This window comes from Larus michahellis, chromosome 17 (assembly GCF_964199755.1).
Source record: "Larus michahellis chromosome 17, bLarMic1.1, whole genome shotgun sequence".
Classification (NCBI taxonomy): domain Eukaryota; kingdom Metazoa; phylum Chordata; class Aves; order Charadriiformes; family Laridae; genus Larus; species Larus michahellis.
In genome coordinates, this window is record NC_133912.1 from 3,164,946 (window position 1) to 3,188,914 (window position 23,969).

At 53.1% G+C, this 23,969-nt stretch overlaps 1 protein-coding gene across 4 annotated transcripts in view; it reads left to right on the top strand.

The window, feature by feature from the left end:
- Positions 1–23,969, top strand: part of LOC141732448 (protein CEPU-1) — a 479,662-nt gene that overhangs the window by 95,712 nt on the left and 359,981 nt on the right. For 2 of the 4 annotated variants that reach the window (XM_074561455.1, XM_074561456.1), the window contains exon 2: positions 8,926–9,002. In XM_074561455.1, coding sequence (XP_074417556.1) covers positions 8,926–9,002 — 77 coding nt within the window. Of the gene's footprint in view, positions 1–8,925; positions 9,003–18,274; positions 18,851–23,969 lie in introns of those variants that run through there. The other 2 variants (XM_074561457.1, XM_074561459.1) reach the window with 2 other exon arrangements.

Consider the following 23,969-nt stretch of genomic DNA (forward strand, 5'->3'; position numbering starts at 1 on the left):
CTGGGAGCAGGAAAGCGCGTTCCCAGCCGAAGAGAGGTTAGTCTGCAGTTTTCAGCTGAGCGAACAGGTCGGGCAGGGTGTCGGTGTTAAGCAGGAGATGTCCCCTAGCTTTTGCTTGTGGCAGAAGACAACTCCTTCAGGCTCCTGTCCCTTGCAGCTGGCGGGTCCCACCTGCGGGAGCCGTGGTGTTGGGAGGGCAGGGACGTGGTGCTTTTAGCATCGCCAGGCGCCGGCGGTAATGGCATCCACCTGCTAGCACACAATACTGGAGGAATAAAAAATGCTCCATTGTGCCTCTGGAATAGCTGCAATTAACAAAAACTGAGCAGCCAAGGGCTGGATTCATCTCAGGGAGGCTGTGGGTGACGGCTTGAAATGTACCCACAAGCGCTGATTGGGGTCTCGAGCCTAATTAGCCCCCAAGAGGCACCCAGTTAGGATGCAAGACTGACGTGGTGCAGGCTCCGGGCAGGTCTGTCTTGCCCAGGAGTGTGTGAGGAAGGGCCGAACACCGTCCTCGAGATGCTGTCGACCCGCAGCCGTAGCAAAACGGGCACGTAGGCGGTATCGGAGCCTCTGCCGTGCTGGGCAAAGCCATCGCCCTGCTAATGGCCACTGAAACACTGCGAGAAGCCATCTCCAGCCTTGAAGATGGGCTTGAGCTCTCCAGACGAGACGCCTAAGGCGTGTGGAGCGTGGTTGTCTGTGGCAGAGGGGCTCACATCCACACCTCAGGACCAGGGGCCACTTTCGTCCCTCTTGGTTAACGGCAGCCAAGCCCGTGAATCCAGATGTGGCCCAGCTGTATCCAGGCAGGTCTCCAGCCTCCTGGGAAATGGTGCTGATGCCAGGCAGAGCCCTTGGGGTTGTACCGAGGAACGCTGCGGTATATATATATATATATATTTTTCATAGGCCAGAGCCATAGATTATGGCTCGAGACCTGTGTTTTATTCATGACTCAGCCATTTCCCCGTCTACAAAGTGAGGGTGAATGATACATTCTTCCTTTAGAAAGAGCTTGTCGTCTCCAAGTGGGTTAAAAACGCTGGCAACAATGCACGTTAATGGACCATTTTCACTTTTTCGAGTTCCAAGAGAAAGTTTTCAGAGAGGATAATTCTTATTTTATCTGTATTTTACTACTGCGAGGTGCGTGGCAGAGGGACGATAGCCGCATCCCAAGCGGGAAGAGGAGGGAAGGACCCTTTGAGTCCACTCTCTGACGTGGCGTGGGGACTCGGTGTGCTGAGCAAGCACTTGTAAATCAAGGCAGCAAAAATTAAAGGCCCCAGTAATGGCCTGGATTAATCTGCTCTGACTTCCATGGCTAAAAGTTGGATGTCAGCGTCGGGGTTGTTTTGCCTCGGGCTCCCTACTTGTTGGTGGAGAGAAATAGGCATCTCTAGAGGCCATTTATCTCCTCCCAGCCGGGCTGGTTGGATGAATTGCCCTCTGGAGGTGCTGGTCCCTCTCCCCATTGACAAAGGGAGCTCTGGATACTTTTCATACATTTCTATTAAAAACATAGAGGGAGGGGGATGAAGGCGGATCCTGCCTGTGGGATTGAAAGGAGGCAGGTCTGCAGCTGGAGGGGGGCTTTGGGCGCAGAGCTGCAGGGGTGCTCGTGGTAGCTATACCTAAAGTAAGGGGATAACCAGCATTTTCGGACCTACCCTCTCCCCTGTTTCGCACCCCAAGGAGTGTTTTCCCCACTGAGTCTCCCAGTGGAAGCTGGAGTTTCTCTTGCCGTTATAGTCGTGTATCCTTCATGGTTTGGCACGAAAACCAGGCACACGCATTTGCCGTGTGGCTGCGTCTCGCACGTACAGGCACGAGACCCTTAAACTACTGGTTTTCACGAATGCCAGCGGGCAAATAACACAGGTTCAACTAGCAAAGATTTGCATGTAGACGCTAGAGTGATGGGCAACATTATAAAATCATAAACCGGAGGAAATGGAAATGCCGGGCTCCTAACTACCAAACCCCTAAGCTCCGCGTGTTTTGTCTTCCCTAAAAACCATTCCAGAGATGTCAGAAACAAACTACACGCTTCCACAGTCTCTTGTGTCCTCCTTCTGTATTTCAAATGAATAATAGATAAAGGAATCATTTTATTTAAAGAGAATGAGTTGAATGGAGTTTGCTTTATAAAAAAAAAAAAAAAAATCCACACAAAAAGGCGCCGCGGCACTCGTCCCTGATTGCTATTATAAAAGAAAACTTCCTTTTTTTTCATTTATTATTGAAGTAAATTAGGTTGATTGTCAGAAACTTGTGTGTGGGGTAAAAACGTTGCCATTGTGAGCGGCGGTGAGATGAATGCATTTAATTTACCCCTTCGGTACGTTCAGCAGGCGGCCGGTGAGCGGCTCTGGCTCTCGGCTCCCCTGCCTCCTCCCCAAATTTCCCGTGGGATTTTCCATGGTGGGATTTTTATCTCTTCGCAGGGACATCTTTTCCCCTCGCTCTAGGGCTGGGGAGGGAAAAAGAGGACAAGGTGTTGGCTTCTTCCCTCCTGCCTCTTGACGGGGTGCCGTAGCAGCCAAGTCCTTGCCTGGCGGTTGTTTTCAGAGCCAGAAAATTGCCTGAAAGCTGCTCAAAACAGGCAGGAGTCAGGTGTCGCTTCCAGATTGCCTTGGCCTTGTGGTTTCCTCCGTCGGAGCCGCCGGGGAGCAAGGCTGTATCCTCGGGCAAAGGATGAATCGGCAGCCAAGGGGGGATGGCTGGTTTTTGGGAGGCTTGCTGGGGCTTTGCTGGGTACCAATGGATGCGTAGCAGAGTCGTTATCACAGAGACAAAAGTATTTTGGTGCCGCCGTGGGCATCCTGTGACTTTGTTGGAAGTCAAGCTGTGGATAAACAATTTTCGGCTCGGGACAAGGCATGACAGATCTCTTGGTAGCCCTCCAAAAGCACCGTTTCTGATCTTGCTTGGATCAGAGGGATGCTGCTGACTTCAGGCCCGCATCCAGCTCTTCCATGGGTAAACGCAGCCCCCTCCCAGCTTGCGACGGAGAAGACATCGCTCCTGTCTTCCTCCGGTGCTTCCAGGCGCCAGGAACAAGACGAGGGAGCATTTGCCTCTTGGAAATGAGTGGCAACGGTGGGGATCCTAACAAACGTGCTGTAGGGGTGCGGAGGGTGTGGGCAGAGCTCCCGGCCAGGGGCAGCGCGAGCAGGAGGGAAAGGCGTTCGTCAGCTGGGGTTAATTGGGAGCGATGGGGAGGGAAGACGTCGCCCTTGAGATTTCAGCCGTTGAATTCAAGGTTATTGCTCGTTCGCTGCTTGTTGGTAGGCCGGGCAGGCGGAGGCTAAATCTCTGCGTTTCCCCTCGCTGCACACCTTGAGTGCGTGCAAAACCCACGTCTGGGTCAACAGCGGTGGAGGCTGAGGTAAGGTGGAAAATTCCTGGGGGAAGCCCAGCTGGAGAGAAGACGTGGGCTGAGCCGTGCGCTTCGCTGCTAAACGCCGGCGGTGCAGGGAAATCCTTTGCTGGAAGAACAAATGAACCCAGAGCAAATGAAGGGCAACATCTTGAAGGGGAAAGGGGGAAAGGGGGGGGTCGCAACCAGCTCTGCGCTAGAAGTGGTTGCTGATATAAATCAGCAGTGAAGGGAAATCTTAAGAGGAGGGTGATGCTGAGCTGTACTCTCCGTGAGCATTAGCTTAACGTGCAGGTGAGAACGATGTTCCTGCGTATTTGCGTTTCATTTGAGTGTTTGAAACTCACCTTGCACAAGGCTGTGACCGTACAACGTGTCGTAGGCATCGTCCTCCACCCCATAGATGTGTGTTAACGCCGTGGAGGAGCCCTGGGTGTTTTTCGGGAGGCGCACGGCACAATAACCACGAGGTGAGCCACGTAAAGCTCCAGTGACTTCTGGTAATCACTGAGCGTAAGAGCTGAGGGCAAGAGCAAATGAAGGATGTCTTCTTGGAGAGGAAAGGCGGAGAGAAGGAGCCACAGCAGACCTTGGCACTCAAAATGTTTGCCGCTCTAATATTGCTGGCTGGAAGCGTGATTCCTCTCTCTGCCAGTAGGTCTATGCACACAAAACTTCCACCGCGGTTGCAATTAGACAGCTCTAAAGTGTTTTTTTCTGTCATTGCTTGTTCTGCCCAAGGAGCAGGACAACCTGTCGCGGTAACCTGTCCACACCGTATAGCACAGAGCCACTTGTATGCAAACGGAATCGGAATGCTTGGAAAAGCCAGGGCAGGTTCTCGGGTTGAGTTGTTTCTTGTTTGGATTGGCAAAATCAGTGCCAGCAGCAACTTCTTGAGAAGAATCTCTCCAGCCGCCCTTTTTTTTGGGCTTTATTCTCACCAGAAGTCCACTGCAAACGGGCAGGAGGAGAAGGCAAAGAGGGAGCAGGTTTAACTGAAACTTTCCCCCGTTTTTATCGTGGTTTGTTTTAGCTTGAATTTCAGGCGAGGCGCGGGCAGGAGGTGGTGATACTGTGATAGCAGAAACCCAGCGAGCAGTTTGCATGCCAGACTTTTGGGGTTTGACGGCAGGGTTGGCCGTGCAGGATGGCGCTTCCCAAGATCTATTGAGGATCAGCTGTAGCAGCGCAATGAATTTAGGGCCAGAAGGGACTTTTAGATCACATAAACAGGCCCCAGAAAGTCATTAGCTACCTCTTTCCTGAGCCTAGGATTTCGTGTTTGTCGAACATAAATCTTCCAAAAAGGTGTTCAGGGTTGATTTAAGGATCTCGGGAGATGCTGAATCCAGGACTGCCATTGGTAGTGGATTTTAAAGGTTAATCACCCTCGCTGCTAAACATTTGTGCAGTATTTAATTTGTCTGTCTTTAACTTCTGCTTGTTGGTTATTGCTGTGTCTTTCCCTGCCAGGAGAAATCACCTGGCATTTTCTCCTTTGATCAAAGTGGACCTCCCTCTTCTCTCCCCCACGAACTAAAGAGTTTCATAGAATAGTTTCTCCATGTCCTTCAGCTCAGCTGGTTTTTATCACCCGATCCGTCCTCACAGCTCTCTTCCCTTCCAGTTTTCTCCAACTTCCCTTTTTTGAGTTATTTTTTTAATATGAATATTAGAAGGAGGGGAAAAAAAAAAAAACCAACACTTCAGAAGGGCTCTGCAAAACCGAGGGGAGATTTTCAAAGCCGGAGCCGGCAGGATTCCAGGGGGATGGGAGAGGGTATGGTCCGTGTCGTGCTCCTCCTCCGCAGAAATAGCCCAGCTAAGCATAGGGGGGGCCTGGCTACTGCTGGGCTTGGGCCAGAAACAGGGCTGGGGGGGGTGGTGGTGGATAAAAAGCTTTTGTGTTTTTAAAAAGTGTAATAGATTTTAAATTGCGTTTCCTCTAATGAATGAGTCACCCAATTACCACAGCCTGAACACCTGTGCCCGAGATTTGAGGTCTCCAGAGAGGCTTTCACTTCTAACAATATTTATTACAATGAGTGTTACGGCATTAGATGGGCTCGGCGAGGAGGGAGGCGGCGGTCGTGGGCAGCCCTGGGTTATCTTCCCCGCAGATGCTCCAACGCCGCGGTGGTGCCACTGGCGTGCGTGGCATGAATTTCATAGAATCACAGAATGGTTGGGGTTGGAAGGGACCTTAAAGATCATCTCGATCCAACCCCCCTGCCCTGGGCAGGGATACAAGATCAGAAGGGGGATTCCCTACTGATAGGACTTGGAAACACCAATGTCGCTCCCAGCCCATGGTCTCCTCGCAAAACCCTGGCAAAGAGGTAGGTTTGTAGAATCACAGGATGGTGAGAGTTGGAAGGGACCTTTAAGATTTTCCAAGTGTGCATCCCCCGGTGATGTCCCTAAAGCACTTTGTCCCCTTCCATCCTGCTAACCCGTCGCTCTTGAAGGAGGACGTGCATCTGGAGACCAAGTCATACGAGGAGAGGCTGAGGGAACCTCATTGCCCTCTACAACTACCTGAAAGGAGGTTGGAGAGAGGTGGGTGTTGGCCTCTTCTCCCAGGTGAATAATGACAGGACCAGAGGAAAAGGTCTGAAGTTGTGGCAGGGGAGGTTTAGATTAGATATTAGGAAGAATTACTTTACTGAAAGAGTGGTCAGGCACTGGAACAGCCTGCCCAGGGAGGTGGTTGAGTCACCATCCCTAGAGGTGTTTAAGAAACATCTAGATTTGGCACTTCAGGGCATGCTCTAGTGGCACAGATTGTAGGGGTTTTTTGTGTGTGTGTGTGGTTGGACTCAATGATCTCAAAGGTCCTTTCCAACCATGAAGATTCTGTGATGCTGTGTTCATAGAATCACAGAATGGTTTGGGTTGGAAGGGACCTTAAAGACCATCCAGTGCCACCCCCTGCCCTGGGCAGGGACACCTCCCACCAGCCCAGGTTGCTCCAAGCCCCGGCCAACCTGGCCTTGAACCCCTCCAGGGATGGGGCAGCCACAGCTTCTCTGGGCAACCTGGGCCAGGGGCTCACCACCCTCACAGCAAACAATTTCTTCCCAATACCTCATCTAAACTTCCCCTCTTTCAGTTTAAAGCCATTCCCCCTTGTCCTATCGCTGTTGTGGTTGGGCTGATACCCCAGGTGGCCCAGGACCATCCAGATGGGGAGAACTTGCCCTGAGCTACTACCTGGAGACACACCAAGGGCGCTCTCTTGGGGTTGTTTTTTTGGGGGGGGAGTAAGTGAAGGAGCAACTGCCACACAGCTAGGTCTGGTTTAATGCCTGCAAAGTTGTGCAATCACCAGGGAAAGGAGCTGAAGAAACCCGTATCTGCAGCAGAAACTGGGTGAAACCAGGGGCTTGTCTGCTCAGCTGATGGAGCCGTGGCTCCCTCAGTGCTAAAAAAAACTGTGGAATTTATCAATAACCACAAACCACCTGAGCCTGAGCCGGCTCCTTGTGCTGTGAGCTGCGCTGCTGCTCAGAGGAATTGGGTTTTGCCCTGCCTGGGCCTGAGGAATTGCTTCCCGGGTGGTGGGTGTTGGGGGGGCCACCTCCTCCTGGGATAAAAGGCAGCCAGGAGGGAGGTTTGGGCAGCCACGCAGAGGAATGGGAGGAGAAATACCTTTATTTTTGGCGTCATGGGCTGTGCTGAGGAGCTCCATCGTGTTTGCTGCCTGGAGATCATCTTCTTGCAAAACGGGAGAGGGATTTTAGGCATCGATTCCCCCTCCTTCAAAATCCATGTTGCTTTTGGAGCCTTGGTGGTGTCGGCAGCGGGCGCCGCAGCGCTTTGTGGTGGGTTATTATCCGTCTGCTCTGCCTCTTCGGCTCAAGCCAGAGCTTAAAAGGTGTTTTTGAGCCTTGCTTCCGCATGGGATGCCAGATGGGAGATACCGGGATCCCCGGCTCGAGTTATCGGGTGTGTGGCTGCGGGGGGTTTGGGGTTAAGTGAGAAATGATGGGGAAGGTGGATGTGGTAGATGAAATAAGGGGAAAATGCTCTTTTGCTGCCCATCCCCTGCTCGTTTTGAAGGACGTCGGAGGCCGTGCTTTCTCCTGGGGCATCCCTGCAGGACGCCAGTGGCTTGGCCCTGTGTTTGCTGGGAGGAAATACCAGTAAAGCCAGTGCTTGGGGGGGACGACAAAATTGCCCTCCCGGTGTATGTGTGCTGCCAGGCGAGCCTTCCCCGGAGCAAATGAACACTGCGTCCCTTCGGATAGCAGGGAAAGGGCTGCGATGTGCCCCGCCACCCTCCCCTGTGTGACACCCCCCACACCTTGAGCAGCAAAAGAAGGCAAAGACCCATCCCAGCTGCAATATTGGCTGTTTCTTGCTCAGATGTAAAAACTTCTAGGGGGGGAAAAGATGTGTTTTTTCAGCAGCTGGGTGCCCGTCGGGGTGAGAAAACCCACACTTCGGAGGCATGGGGGGGCGGGGGTGGGCCGAGATGGCTCAGTTTTGACACACCCGCCCCAGCAAACCCAGGGGATGGTTGGAGAAGGGAATTAAGATAGCATCTCGCCCGGTAATTTCGCATCCCTCCCACTCCCGCGTGGGCAAGGGTCGGGGCCGCGAAGCCCCGGGTGGCGTTGGGGATGATGGGCGAGCTGTTTCGGCGCATCACCCCGGCAGCGGGCTGGGGCCGCGCCGGCTCCGCGGCGATCAGGGGTATAATTATCCCAGCTCCCGTCCTCTCCGTGCTCCGCCAACGCTTCCGCAGGCCAGAGGGCTGAACTGATGTATTTATGCACCTTCCCCTCTCTGTGTTTAAACAGCACCTTGGAAAACGCAGTAAAAGAAGCCACAACTCTTCTTCTCGGTGTCCTCTAGGGGTTTTAATTTATTTTTATTGGGTTGAATGCCAGCTTCATTGTGTTTTTTTTTAGGTGGTTTGTTGTTTGTTTGGTTTTTTTTTTTCCCCCCAATGCTGGAAGTTGGCTTTACTGCAGAGCTGAGGTGGTGTAAAGAAATAGAGGCCGCTGAATTGCAGGGCGTTAATAGGTACGATGAGTCAGGTTAGCATGGAGGGATGCGGTAGAGCTGTCAATAAGCCGTGGGGTTCCTTTAGCTCCACGTTTAATAGCGAGGCCGTATTTTTTTTCCCCGTGTGGTTTTATGGGTTCAGGCCCCTGTTTTCGCTGGGGCACAGCCTGAATTCCCCGCTGGGTTCCTTGGCGCAGTCAGGTGCTTCTCCCGCATCCCTGTGCGTGGATCCCAGGGCGGGCCGAGGATGCTCAGTGCTTGAGGACAGTCTTCTCCCTCCCCCAAAAACCCGATCCCGCATAATTGCTGTGAAATTTATTACCTTTTCCACCTCAGGTGGGGACTGTGCAATGGAGAAGGTTTCTATGCGTCTCCTTAGGCCATTTTATTATGCTCATTAAAAAAATAATGTTAGAAATTGGTTTGGTGGGGGTTTTTTTGTTTTGTTTTGTTTTTTTTTTCTCAAGAAACAGTTGAATTCTTTGCACTTTGCGTGAACGAGCATCCTCTTCTCCTTGCAGGCAGGGCTTGCAGCCACCTCCACCCTCCTTGGCCACGCTGGACCGTTGCATCTCCTCGAGGAGAAGACATCTCCAAGGTACCGTGCGCTGGTTGGTTTTGTTTTTTTTAATTGATTATAAGCTGACGTGTGCCTGAAGGGCGTAAATCTGTTTTCAAAGCGTTTGACGGTGGTTTATTCTGTGTCTGCGAGGCGCGAGGTTGCCCGTACGGTGAGTTTTCGGGAGCGTGGTTTGATCCGGTTGGCGTTGGGTAACCTTGCTTCATCCACAACGGGAAGCTTTCAGAAGTGATTTTTTGCAAACCTGGAGATGTTTCGAGCTTAGGAGGCTTTTGACCTGTCTCATTTCTGCTCGCCTCTTGCCTTGCTAAGGGAGAGGCTTAGAAACGGGAATTACGTGAAATACGGTGTGAAATCTTTTGAGATACCTTAAGTCGTGTGCATACACGCAGAGGCGCTTCCATCCCCCTCAAAACTCCATCTCTCCTTCCTCAGTCGATCCCAGCAGCAGAACGCGGTATATTGTGGGTGGAAGCAGCTGAAGGACGTGGATTTAACGCTCCCCATCTCCCTCCCCCAGTTGGCACCCTGCCCCTTTTTCCCCTTCCCTCTCCGCGCTCCACCAGCACCCAAAAGCAAATTCCACCTTCAGATCCCGGCTGGGACCTGGGGATGGTGGGAACAACCTCCAGCAGGCTGGGGGCTGTGTGTTTGAGGTTCACGTGGGGTTTTTTTTAATGATTTCCCCCCCCCCCCCCCGCCCTATTTTGCAAAGCTGAGAACCATGTTAGAAAATACCTATTAGGCTGAGAAATTAATATTTCTTCCTAAATATAAGTTTCCAGCATCTACCTGTTGTTCCTACGTGGGTTGTGTGCTCTCCCCGCGGCTTTCCGGTGCTTTGCTGTTGCAAGGCTCAAACCTTGTTGGTCCGTGCTCTGGATTTCTCCTGTGCTTCAGGGTCTTTTTCCACGGCCTTTTGGTCTTGAAGAAATAAGAAAGCTTATAATGGGTGGGGGTGGGCTGTGCGTCATCTTTCCGAGGATGTTGGTAAAAAAAAAAAAAAAAAAAAAAACACCCCGAAACTTCAAAACTCGGGAAAGTTGCAGGTGATAAAGGGGGACCTTCTAGTTGCCGTCCCAGTTGCATCCCACCTGGGAGTCTATAATCCCAGCTGGCTGCTCCGGTCCGGCGCCAGCATCCCGCAGCACCGATGGGATGGGAGGGCAGAGACCATCTTTCTTCCGTCTGTGGCATCAGAGCTGCGTGATATCCCCTTCCCCAGGCTGCTGCCGTTGGAAAGGAAGGGAAAAGAGGAAGGAAACAGCCGGGAAAGGCAGAAAGAGGGGGAGAAATGGAGGGGAAGGAGCAATGCAGCTCGAACAACCTTACTGATCCCAGGCTTTTCCAATCGCTCTGTGTTTGCCACCTGATTTCATCCCAAACATCCTAAACGGAAAACAAAGCGCTGTTTCATAAACAGCAGTCGGCATTTCATTTCCCTGAATGTTCTGGTGGCAACTGCTAATTATTCCAATGATTTTTCCCCCCCACACTGTAATTATTCGGAACCGACTATTCACAGATTCCTCCATTGACTCCTGTCTCTGTACACGCGCCCGCTGAAATCTGTATATATTTCGGTGTCCTATTGAAAATTCAATAGGATCCAATTCCAGTTGCTCTCGCCTCCCCCTGCCCCCCCCGGTGCCTCCCATCTCCAATTTGCCGATGCTACAGCTGCAGGATGCAGAAGAAAGGATGCAGCGTCTCGCGCGGACGTAAACAGCGACGTCCAACTGAAACGGGGAGAGAAAAATTACTTCCTTGTACTACCACGCTCCTGACAAGAGCTGGCTCTTTCTTTTTTCTTTTTTTCTTTTTTTTTTTTTTTCTCCTCCTTCTTTCCCTTCTTTTTCTACCATGTTCAATTTTCTGACTCTGCCGGGCAGGTTACAGAACTAATCTCGAACGTGCTTTGAGCCTCTCCCGGTGTAACACCACACGCCTTTTAAAGACTGGGGCGGGGGGAGAAATTAAAAAGGAGCGTGCGGGGAATGCAATTAGTTCAGGACGAGTGGGAGAAGGTAAAATTGCAAATGCGGGTTGTTGTGGGGGGGGGAGGAATTGATCTTTTTCCAGGGCTGACTTTACCTGGGCTTGGTTTTTGGCAGCGGGAGAACGAATTAGATGGGAAGAAATTCCCTAGACGTGAATTAGATGGGAAGAAGCCTCTAGATGCTCTGCAGGGTCTCAAATGGCACACGTTTATTTTTCCCTCTGTCGTCTTCTCTGACAAAGGCTCTGGTGTTTGAGGCCTGACGGGTAATTGGAGGCTGGATTCGGAGGTGTCACACCAGTTCTCCAAAGGTGCTGGCTGTGTTTGGGCACCCCCAGCAAAGGTGTCACCTCTTCTCTGCCTGGGGTGCCCCTTCCAGAATTGAGAATATTGGTCGATAAATGGTGTCTGGTGGCTTTCCGTGTGTCCCCAGGTGCTGGTGAGTTTGTCCAAGGTGAGATCACCTGGGACATCGAGGTGGCTGCAGGCTCCTTGATTTGCTCGCAAGCCGAACTGGTGTGGTGGGGCTCTGAGCTTTGGCCATCTCGTTGTGTCCTCTACCTTCAGAGGGGCTGGAGAATCATAGAATCTTCATGGTCGGAAAGGACCTTTGAGATCACCGAGTCCAACCATACACACACAAATAAAACCCCTACAATCTCTGCCACTAGAGCGTGCCCTGAAGTGCCAAATCTAGATGTTTCTTAAATACCTCTAGGGGTGGTGACTCAGCCACCTCCCTGGGCCGTGCGAGTGTTTTTCACCCCTTGAAACGAATATCCCGCTGTCGGTTTTGGAAAAGACGGTTGTAAATGTAAAAAAAAAAAAAAAAAAAAAAAAAAAATTAAAAATAAAATCTGAGAGGTTTTGAGGGCAAGGTATTTCAAAACCACTATGTCTTGCAGCATCTTCCAGGCAGCTGGGCTTGAGTCTTTGTCTTCACTCTCCAAGTCCCGGAGAGGGTGGGAGGGAGCTTGAGGAGGCGGGGGGAAAAATAAAATGCCAAGGAAGGTAGGGATGTGCCAGGGCTGTGTCACCCTCAAGCCCAGAGGCACGCACACGGTAGTAAACATCCTCTATCTCCTCCAGCCATCTGTTTGCAGAGTCTTCGCCCGTGCGACAGTGCCTCTTCCCCGGGTGGCGTTGTTGCCTCCTTGTAATCCGTAGGTAAATAGACTTCTAATCAACTTGGAAAGCAAGGAGCGGAGGCGGTGAGCCGCGATAAGAGTCCGGTTGGGACGGGGAGGGGGGGGACTAACGGCAGCACGTGGGATGCTGGAAAACGCCCCCCCAAGATCTTTGGAGTAAGGAGGAATCGGGTTTGGTTTGGGAATGAGGGAATAAATTAAGGGGATAGCGGGACCAAGGAAGCTGTGGCCGTCGAGCACCTCCCCGGAGGCATTTAGCACCTTGGCAGGTCAAACCCCATTGTTTCACTTCTGCGACACGCTTGAAATTTCAATGTCAATGAAAATTTTATTCCCCGGGGAATGCTGATCGCCGCTCCCTCCGATTTTGTGGCTTTGAGGAGGAATTCAAGGAATTTGGGGCTCTCAGAGAGCCCCATACTTGGGCAGGAATTTTTCCTGGCTGAGCCAACCCCTTCTCCATCCACCCTTTTTTTTTTTTTTTGTGTGTGTGTGTGCTTGTTCCGCAACGTTCATCTTATCCCTCGGCACGTAATTTGCCACCGGTTCAATTTTAATGGGAAACAAGGCGTGCTCAGCGCCAGAGCCGCTGGTTGCTGGGGTTTTTATCTCTGAAGGGTTCCTTGTAACGCTCTGGGCTGCTTGGGGAGAGCCTGCTGCCGAGGCTGGCGTGCCTTAGACGTCGCAGACCGGAGCTAAAAACGTGCCCGGCAAGAATTCCCCGTTTTTGTTTTTTTTTTTGGCCGGGGGGGGGAGGTGTTACGGGGCATTGGGAGCTGGGGTGGTGACCCGGTGCCCTTTGGTACATGGCATTACCGTGTTTAATGTACTCGGCGCTAATCTTTCTCCAAACAGAAGCGATCTTGCTGAGTTCAGCACGGGAGGAGCAATAACCGATGAAGGAGATGAGATTAAGAAAACTCACAAGAATCAAACGCGCTAGAAAGGGCTGGGGAAGTGCCAGGGGCGCTGCAGTCAATGACCTCCCTGGGAATTGAGGACAAATAAAATCCATGCCCCGTCTCCCTCCTCCCAGGCGCCTTCTGCTGATGCCGTAGCCCTCCCCTCCCTGCGGTGACCGTAGATGGGGCTTTCAGGGTTATTTTTTTTTTTTTTTTCCACACTCGGAGTACGGCAAATCCTCTGGGCCATGGGGCCGAGGCGAGGATCCGTGTCACTGCATTCGGAAAAACGAACCTCTCCAGCTCAAGGAGAGTGGCTTCAGTTGGCAGTAGCGTTAGGCGCTTTATTCTGTCTGGAACAGCCTGGAGAGGGCAAACAAAACCTCTGTGCTCTTGTTTCCAAAGGCTCTCTGCAAGGCAGGGCTGATGGTGATTTTGGGTTGGGTGTGTGTTTTTGGTGTTTGGTTTTGTTTTTTTTTTGCCCCCCGCAAGCCAAAAACGAAGCCTGAAATTTGCCCGAATGCCATCGGGCTGGGATGAAAATGGCGCGCAGGGAATCAGCGATCCCAATCCGAGCTCTGCTGGGCTTGGTGGTCTTCAAGACCACCTTCAAGGAAGGTCTTCAACACTTGGAGCTGTTTGTAAATGCTAAACGCGGACTGGGGTGCGGGGAGGCTTCCATCCGAAACGGGGTGGAAGAAGGGTTGGGCGATGGGGCTGGAGCAGCGTGGTCTGTCCCTGTCCCCCACCCCCGCCACCCCCCGGCGCCACGGCATGTCCTTCACGGAGCCTGAGCATCCCGAAACATCCCGAGAGCGGCCGCTGCCTCGGCTCCCTACCCCTCGCGCCGCGCAGGCTGCGAGGATGACTTGGCAGTGATATATTTACTACAATTACCATCTCTCTTCCCAGAGGAGGGGAAAAAAAAAAAAAATAGATGAATAATATGTTTTGAAGGTGTCATGGAGTGAAAGCAAGAGAAGGAGCTTGAGCCTGAACTTATGAATAACTTATAGGCTTCCTCCCTTCATGCAGTCACTCCATTTGGGCTTATCTTTCTCACCCGTAGGAGGTGTAATTAAAGGAGCAAAGCCGGGCATCCACGCACACGTCTGTCTGGCTCCGCGTGTCCTGCGCACGCAAGGGCACGGCGGTGCCGGGACCCCTCTGGATGCAGACGGGGGCTGGGATACGCCTGGAGTTAGGCTTTATGAATTCCTCCCCCCTCTCCCAGTCTCTGTTCCTCATGAAGAAAAAAAGGGGTTATTGTCGCACGCCTCTCTGATATTTTTGAGAAGGGTTGCCCGAACTCTCTCCCCTTGCCCTGGGGAAACCCGGGAGCAGAAGTAACCCAGGATGGGGAAAACGCCGCGGGAGGAATCAGGCGATTCCTGCAACCTCCTTTTTAAAATCCGGGAGACTTTTTTGTTCAGTTCTTGACGCGGCTGGAAATCCCGTTCCTGACCCCGTGCGGTGACTCTAGCCTTTCCAAGTCTTATTTTTTTTTTTTTCTAGCCATGAAATGAGAAGTAATTTTGCTCTTGTCTCAACACCTTTCTCTGCTTTCTCTATTTTGACTTGAAGAGCTCAAGGGAGGGACTGGTTTTTTTTTGTTTTTTTTTTTTTACCGGGTGTACATACAGAGTCTAAAAGAACGGAGCCAGGATCTTATCAAAGGCTTGTGAATGCTATTGTAATGCATATAGTAATTATAGGTACGTATACGGAGGGATGATGAAAAAGAAAAAGCCAATGAAACATGGCATTTCCCTCCGGAAAAATGTTAGCGGAATAAAACCACGCCTGGGAGTATGTCAGTTCCAAGCAAAAAATGTCTATTAAAAATTATGCAGTGCTGTTCAGCAAGGTCACAACGCTCCTTTTAAAGCCAGCTAGAGGTTTCGTTTCAAAGCAGCGTGTCGCTGCCTTTTTTTTTTTTTTCTCTCCTTCCCCCCCGCCCCCCCTGCAGAATTTTAGCTGAGGCGTTGTACTTTTGGCCTTCTATTCGGATTTTGAAGCGGGGTGGTGGTGGTTGGAACGTCATCTCAAATTTGGTGGCAATTTCAGCCCAAAGGGGCCTTCTTGCAGCTCGCTCTGCGTATGGTATCGCCGTTTAATGCCATGTATACGCGTGCGATTTCCAGTGAATAACTTTTTTCCCCCCACCCCCCGCCAAGTCCCCCTATCTCGGGAGCGCAGCCCTGCTATCTGGATGTTGGTATCAGCCCGGCGTGTAGATATGTATGAGCGTAATGGATATTAGGCATTTATTGCAAGGCATTCTGTTGAACATCACCTGCTGTTCGACATGAAAAGTTGATGTTCCACAAAAGCCACGAGCCGAAGGCTCCTTAAGAGCCGTTCTGGTGCAGCGGGTAAATAGACGTGCTCGGAACAAGCGCCGCCCGGATTAATAATGCATGGAGCAAATCCGTAGGAAGAGCAGCGACTGCGTAGGGCCTTCTTATAAACTGCGCTCGCTGCTTAGGCAAATAGACAGGGAAGTTGTGGGTTTTTTTGGTTTTCTTTTTTAAAGCGTAATGGGCAGGTAATAAAGGAAACTCACCTAATCAACCGCCTCCAGCTGCTCTAAGTAGGGTAGCTGGCTCGGCGGCCGCCGGGGTCAAATTTGGAAGGGTTTGGGAAAGGTGCTGGAAATTGCTAGGTGGCGTCACAGGTGTGTTGTAGGTGTTGATGGCGGAGTGGGGAAAGCGTGGGGAGGATGAGTTCGGGGGTTGGGACTAGATTGATCTTTAAGGTCCCTTCCGACCCGAACCGTTCTATGATGTGATGGTGGTGGGAATCCTTACCCCTTCCCAAGCGTCTCCCCATCCCAAATATACCAGCTGGGGCAGTAGGGTGGTTTGTGGATTGCTCCGTTGAGGTGGAGGAACGGCTCAAGCTGTAACATCACAGCGGGTAGGAAATACCCCAGAACCCGTGTTTGCTTCCCGAGAAATATCCTACATGAATGCGGCTGGGTCGTTAGTGGTACCGTTGTCGGTATCTCTGCCCATCCTAACGAGCTAGGAGGTTGTGCAGGCCGGAGGCTGCTCCTGGTGGTACCATAAAATGGTGGTGGAGGGCTCTGGGTCGATGGCACCTCCTGGAGGTCCGTGGTTTGAACCAAACCTTGGGAGAAGAAAAGGAAGGAGAGAGCTGAAAGCTCTCGGCAGCAGGCCGCAGCTTTATACCAGCTGCTGTTTTGGCAGAGACCCCCATGAAAACTGGTGGATGACAGCAGCGTGGAGGCCTTGGGGACAACCCAAGGATGGAGAAACACATCTCCACGGTTAGGGACAGCGTGACCCGCTGGCTGGCTGGTGGCGGGGACATGTCGGCACCAAATTAGGGCTGTTGGGGACATCCAACCAGAGCTGCTGATCCCTCCCCGGCTCCCAGCTTTTGACGCGTGGGTCTTTGTTGTCCGTGGGACATAAATAAAGGGGCTGGATCCTGTGGCTTGTCACCTTTCTTCAGCAGAAGGGCTGGCCCCGGTCTGACTCGGGGAGTCTCTCTGGGTGATGGAGAGGAGAGAGAGAAACGCAGCTGGATTTTCCAAGAGTTTGCAGCCAAATCTTCTTCTGAATTGCAAAGTGAACAGCTCAGATTTTGGAAGCCTCTGAGGAGGAATAAATACAAAAAGCCAAGATATCTCTTTTCTTTTCTCTCTTTTTTTTTTTTTTTTTGCTTTGTCATTTTTCTGCCTATAATGTTGTTTTAAGGGGCTGTGAGTCACCTCCAGCAACAAAATGAGAGACATCCTTACCACTAATGAAAATAATGAATATTTAACAAGATATTATTTATTTAGGTTGTGTCAAATAGCAGTCTCGGGGTTCAGGGCCTCTGATATGTTCCATGTTGGACAAAGGCTGAAAAAAAATTTGAGGTTTTGGTCTTGAGGAGCTTGTCTGCGTAGACGTGCTGGTGTCATGCTCTTGACGTTGGTGTGGATGGACAGGGGGGTGGTTTTGGGTATCTTGAGTTGGAGAAAGGTCTATCTTGTTTGCGTTTTTGGGCAATGGGCACCAGAAATTGGCACGTGGCAAGGAGTTTGAGGAGAGCGTGTCCAAACCAAAGCAGGGTGCAGGTGGCCCAGGTGCTGCTCGGAGCAGTTGAAGGTCTTGGTGCAAGGAATCGGATGTTGGTGGCCCCCGGAGCTGGAGGCAGCACTGCAGGGGGGGGTCTCCCCAGAGCGGAGCGGAGGGGCAGAATCCACTCCCCCCCCGGCCCCACCTTGACGCTGCTTTTGATGCAGCCCAGGATGCGGTTGGCCTTGGTCTGGGATGAAAGTAGATTTCCGCTACAAATTGAAGCGTTATTCCCCGTTAAATCTGGTTTTCGAGCAATTTCCATATGGGAGTTAGTCCTGTAGGAGGAAGAGGTTTCTTGGGACAGCGTAGACACCAGCTCCCCCCAAAAGCAGAGGCAGGCGCTGCGGGTGCCCCCCTTCGTTTCGGGCAAGGCACCGGGGGGGTGTGTGTGTGTGTCTCCCTTCCCCCTGCCCTTCCCCTCCTCATTTCTCCTGCCCAGAATTTGTGCTTTATCCTTTTATTTTTATTATTATTATTTTTTTAATGCTTGCGTTTGGCTCCTGTCTTGGCTGCTTCGTGGTTTTATTCCTTGCCTCTGCTTATGTCTCATGGCGTGGCCGGGGGGGAAGGAATGAGGTGTGTGTCTCCCTCCCGTCATCACGCAGGTGGGGAAACTGAGTCACGGCAGGGCTGGTGTCGCCTCGGGGGGGGGGTGTGTGTGTGAATGTCACCCCAGGGGGATATGACCCTTGGGGGGGGGGGGGGGGGATGTCACCCTTGGGGGGGATGTCACCCTTGGGGGGGGGATGTCATGCCAGAGGGGATGTCACCCTTGGGGGATGGCGACGAGGATGTCACCCTTGGAGGGGGAAGCTGTCACCCTTGGGGGAGAGGATGTCACCCCGGGGGGAGGTCACCCTTGGAGGGGGGAAAGGATGTCACCCCAGGGGGGATGTCACCCTTGGAGGGGGGGAAAGGATGTCACCCCAGGGGGGATGTCACCCCAGGGGGGATGTCACCCTTGGGGGAGCAAGAGCATGTCACCCTTGGGGGCAGGAGGATGTCACCCTTGGGGGAGAGGATGTCACCGCAGGGGGGATGTCACCCTTGGAGGGGGGGAAAGGATGTCACCCCAGGGGGATGTCACCCTGGGGGGGGTAAGGGGGGGGAGGATGTCACCCCGAGGCGGGGGGTGGTGGTGGAAACGTCACCCCAGGGGGCAATGTCACGCCGTTTCCCCAGCGGGGCCGGGCAGTGCGGGGCCGGGGGCGGCGGGGGACCCCCCCGGGGGGTGGGGGGGGGGATGCCGGTGCCGGGGAGGGGGGGTGCGGGCAGCCAATGAGCGCGGCGCGGGGGAGGGCGCGCTGCCTGCGCGGCCGGCGGCGGCTGGGAGCCGGGCGGCGTGTGCGGGGCCGGAGCGGCGGGCACGGCAGCGCCTGTCCCTCGTACCTTACAACCCCTTCCGACCCCCCTTTCCCCCCCCCCCCTTTTTTTTTTTTTTCCTTTTTGGGTTTTTTCCCTCCCCCACCCTTGCGGTGCTTTTTTTTTTTTTTTTTAAATTTTTTTTTTTTTTCCCCTCCTTTCATTTTTCTCCCTCTTTCCTGCGCTTTGCTCCGGGAAACGCTGGATTTTAAACCTCTCCCCGCCAGGCAGTGAGTGGGGAAGGAAAGCAAGGAAGGAAAGGAAAAGGGAGGGGGTGAAAACATGGCCCAGGCGAAAATGCACCACCCCGTCTCTTGGGTGATCTTCGCCGGGATGGCCGCTCTCCTCCTCTCCCAAGGTAGGGCCGGGCCGGGGGATGCTGCGGGGGATGCAGCCGAGGCGTGCGGAGGGTGCTCGGCCCCACGGCAGCACCCTAAAGCGGGGGGGTGGGGGGGTGGGGAATGGGATGCCCCCAGAGCGGGGGCAGAGCCTGGGAGAGGGTCCCCGACCCGCCGCTAAGTTGCGGGGGGTGCGGATGCGGGTACGGCATCTCCTAATTGATGCTCCCTCCCCCGGTGCGCTGGGCCGGGGCGGGGGGAACGTCTCCCATGGCGCAGCTTGTGGGTTGTTTGTGGTGTTTTTGTTTTTTTTTTTTTTTTTTTTTTTTTGGGGGGGGTGGGGGAAGCCGGTGCCGAGCGACTCAACTTAGTTTCCCGCAGGAGCAATGCGTCCAACAGGCTGGGGGCAGGGGAAAAAAAGGGGGTCGTGCCCGTTCCCCCCCCCCCACCCCCCCGCGCCGCTTCTCTTTGCAACACCGGACCCGCCTGCAAGGTCGTCCCAAAAACTCGGTGCAGCCCCGGAGGGGGGAGTTGGAAAGTCCTTGTCCAACCTGTCCCGGGCGAGCAGGGATGCTTCCCCCCCCGGGGGATGGTGGAGGGGATACTGTGCAAGGGGGAAAAAAAAAGGGGGGTGGGGGCAAAAAGGAAGGGGAGAAGGGGGGAAAAGGAGGAGGCAGGAGCCAGCCCCATCTGGCCGGGAGGACCGAGCCTGTCAGCTTGCGTTAGTCTCCTCGCAGCCATCTGGAGGGGCTGTGGGAGCGGGGTTACCTCCCTGGGAGGATGGAGGCGGGGGGGGGGGGGGGAACGGGGATGATGGGGCCGCATCCTGCACCGGGCCGCCTGCGGAGCTGGGGATGCGGCGGACCCGGTTGGGAAAAGGCGGGGGGGGGGGGGATGCGCCCGGGGGGCTGCATTGCACCGCGCCCGGGATGGATGCGCCCAGCCCCACGGCGGATGGTACCCGGGGCTGCGCGGGGGGATGCGGGCACTCTCTCGGGGAGGATGGAGGCACCCCCCCCGGGGGGGGGATGCAGCCACTCTGGGGGGACGGATGCCCCCCGCCCCGGGGGGATGGATACATCCTCCTTCTGCACGGGGAAAAGGAGAGCAGGCGGCAGCTGGAGGCAGCAAACCTCTGCCGTGCCCACCGAGGGTTGGGGACAGGGTTTGGGTACCCAAATCCCAAATCCAGCCCTGCCTGGTGTGTGTCCCCCCACACGCACCCCTTCAGGCTCTGCAGCAGGACTCCGGTGGGGTGTGAAACCCCTGTTTGCGTGGGGCAGGGGGCTGCTTGAGGCGGGCTGGGGGGCCGGTGTGCGCCGATGGAGCCGGGGGGAGATGGCCAGCCACCATCTCCGCTCAAAACTTCTCTCTGCTGGGCAGCCCGGGCCCGCTCTTGCGGAGAGCCACCCCTGCCATATCGACCGGCGCGGGCTGCTTAGCATGCACATCACACGCCAAGGCATTTCTCCTCTTCGCCTTCCTCCTTCTCTCCCTCCTCAAGCTCTCGCCTTCTCCCAGCCTTGCTGCTTCCCCACTGGCACCGCTCGGGATGCCAGCATCCCTGCGCCCCCCGGCTCCCCACGGGCTTTCCTGGGGATGGGAGCCCCGTTCCCCGCTTTGGTGCCATCTCTGTGGGGTGCTGGATGGCTGGGGCTCCCCAGGAAGGGGGGGGCAAAGCTGCCTTGCCTTTCTCGTTTCTCCTGCCTAGAATTTGTGCTTGTCTTTCCCCCCCTCCCCCTTTTTTATTTATTTATTTTTTAATGCTTGCATTTGGCTCCTGACTTGGCTTCCTTGCAGTCTCATTCCTTGCCTCTGGTCATCTCTCGCGCTTCCTCTCCCTGCTCCCATCAAAGCTTACGCATCAGAAAGTAGTTGGGGTTTTTTTATTATTATTATTAGTTATTATTATTATTTATTTAATTCATTGTTATTCTCCTTGGCAGCAGAGCGGTGAGGAGGAATGTGCTGCCTCCCCAAGCAAAAAATTCCCCGTGTCCCCTGGCAATTTGGGTGCCTGAAGTCCCTGAGTCGCCGCTGGGGTGGGGGGAAGCAAGGAGCCGTGCACCCTGGTCCTGGGAGGGGGGGGGCGGTAACGGGACCCCCCAGTGCAGAGCTGGGGGGTGCTGGGCAAAAAATCGGCAGCAAAAAGTTTGGGCCCTTTTTTGGGCTGGGAGATGCTGGGTTGGTGGAGGGAAGGAGTCCCCTCCAGGAGGTTTTCTTGCATAAATTGTATTTAAAAAGAGTTCTTAAAAAAAAAAAAAAATCCCCACAAACCAGAATCACCCAGCAAAAATAATTTGGCTTTTTAGCAAAAACTTTCTAAGGGAAAGTTTGAGAAATTGGGGGTTATTCAGCTCTCAAGGTAATATATAGGTACGTGTGCGTTGCCAAATATCGTCAGTACGGTGCTGCTGCTTTATCAGCTCATCCGATATTCAGTATTGTTTGTTTTTTTTTAATTTCTAACTTCTCTCTCTCGCTTGCTGTACAGAAGTGGGGCTGGCTTGTGTTTGAAAACGTGAAAATTATAGTCATGCAGGAAAACTGTGTTTTGCACAAACCTACTCCGAATAGCTCGAGAGATCTGTGCTGCCCTCTGCAGCAGTTTATCAATACTCCAGGTCATTTACCTATTTACAGCCAAACGAACAATAAGAGAAGTGGGTTGTGAGTGTGCTTGAGAGTGAAGTGGAGTGTGAAGTGGGATAACTCCCAAGTGCTTGACCATCTGCATTTGTGCAAACATCCGTAGGTCCTCCAACTTCTGCAGCTTCGCTGTTGTTGTTTTGGGAAAAAACAACCTAGAAAACTTATTTTTCGGGGTTTTTTTGGGGGGGAAAAAAAATGAAACGGGAGCTATTGAGTGTTGTGTCCGTGAGGAAGGGGCCCTCTGAGATGTCCAGTGTGGTTTTGGCCATGGCGATGCTGCCGGTCTCAAGGGAGATGTTGACTACTGAGTGCTTGGCAGTCGGGAACAAGGATGGGGAGCTTCCTTGGGTGCCGTATCTCCATGTAACAGGCGATAAGACGAGAGGAAACGGCCGCAAGTTGCGCCGGAGAGGTTAAGATTGGATATTAGGAAAAAAGTTTACACCGAAAGGGTTATTAAGCATTGGAACAGGCTGCCCGGGGAAGAGGTTGAGGCACCACACCAATTATTTAAAAGCCGGGTAGACGTAGTGCTTAGAGATATGGTTTAGTGATGGTTTTTGTCAGAGTTCAGTTGATGGTTGGACCAGATGATCTGAAAGGTCCCTTCCAACCTGGGCGATTCTGTGATTCCGTGGGGATGAGATGTAGGTGCCCGTCGCATCAGGACGTGGGAAGGGCAGAGCTGGCCAAAGGTCCACCCCTGGGGGCTTGGAGAGGGGAAGGAGTTGGGAAGGAGGAGGACGCAGAAGGCTGGGATAACCCCAGGGCGGTGGGAAATGAGTGGCTAATTCGGCAACACAAGCTCTCGTCGTGTTTGTTCTATTTTTCCCCCCTCCCCGGCGTGATTTTTAAATAGCGCCAATTAATATCTAGAGCCGACTAATATCTAGTATTTATCCCCAGAGGGGTTCAAGGCCAGGTTGGACGGGGCTTGGAGCAACCTGGGCTGGTGGGAGGTGTCTCTGCCCAGGGCAGGGGGGTGGAATGAGATGATCTTCGAGGTCCCTTCCAACTCCAGCCATTCTATGAATATAAGAATATCTTAGGACCCGGCAGCGGCAATTTCTTTTCCCGCTTTCCGTGTTTCAAAGCAGAGAGATGGTCTCACGTGTGCCCGGTGTCCCTGACTCGCACCCACCTGAGTTTCTTGAGGTTTGTGCGAAAATCCCACCCCGGCACGCGGGAGGGGAAGAGAGAAGAAAACTCTTCACTCAACCATGCGTAAAAGGATTAACCGGGCTAAAAGGTCATAGAAGATTTAGCTGGGCCTTTAACATCAGTAAGCCAAGAATTATGGGAATTTGATTTACAAATTAGCATAAAGACCTTATTCTAATAAGTGTACAAGCTGAAATAGGTATGTAAAAATAATAGCATATGTCAACATCAGAGGCGGAGCGTTCCTCATCCGAAAGAATTACTCGCTCCGTCGATGTGGCTGGGTTGCAGATAACTCCCAGAGCGGATGGAAAGGCTGGATTGGGCCCGAAAAAGCATCTCCAAGGAGGAGCATTGGGCTGTTTCCCCTCGGAAAGGGCAGGATTTGGGAGCACGTGTCGGGGCTGCGCGTCCCGGGAGGACTTTTCCTCAGCGGAGGCGGGAGGGAGGGAAACCTTCTGGCAGTTTGCGCAAGAAGGTAATTGCGCTAATGAATGTGTATAAGAAAAATTACGTCTATCGACATCTTTCTGTGAATGCCCGGATTTATTGTTCCCCGGGGAAAATATTAGACGTGGCTTCATGGTGGTTAATAGTTACTGTGCAGGTCAATAAAATGTGATATTCGCCCCAACAGCAGAAAATAGCTATTTAATAGGTAATAACAGTAATAATCAATACCTACATGATTAGATAACGCAGTTATATGTAGTACATAAAAGGAAGGGAATGCGCTCTGGTTACTCAATGGCCTGATTTGGAGCGTTGCTGAAAATCTGTCATTCTTGTTGATTTTAACCGAAGCCGTAAGCAGGTACCCGGCACCTCTGGAAATCAGGCCACTGCATGGGATTAATTGGCACATTTTTTAAGACTCAGCAGAGTAGAGAGGAACCTGAGCAGACCTTTGCCATTGGGAAGATGCTTTTGAAAGCAGGCTGCATTGCGGAAAAACGTGGGATGGCCCCTCAGATGCTGGGATGGCGCTTGGGATCTGGGTTTGGGCGGTGGGTTTGCCGGGGAGCGTTGGACGTGGGGGTTTTTCCCGTGCGTTGGGGTGTCGGCCGCTTCCCTGGGAGCATCCCTCCACTCGTCTGGTTGTGCAGTGGTGGGCTGAGTATAGCAAGGAGTGAACTGGGGGCTGCTCTACGTTGGGGGCTGCTCTACGTTGTGTATCTACATTGAGTCATCGCTTGTAGTGAGGTGCCTTAGAGCGCGGTGCGATGGGGAACACGTGCTGGAGTTGCTTCGTGCTGTATCTACGATAGCTTTAGGAGCCCCAGTGGCGGAATAGAGATGCGCGAGGTCCCACACGTGCTGCCACAT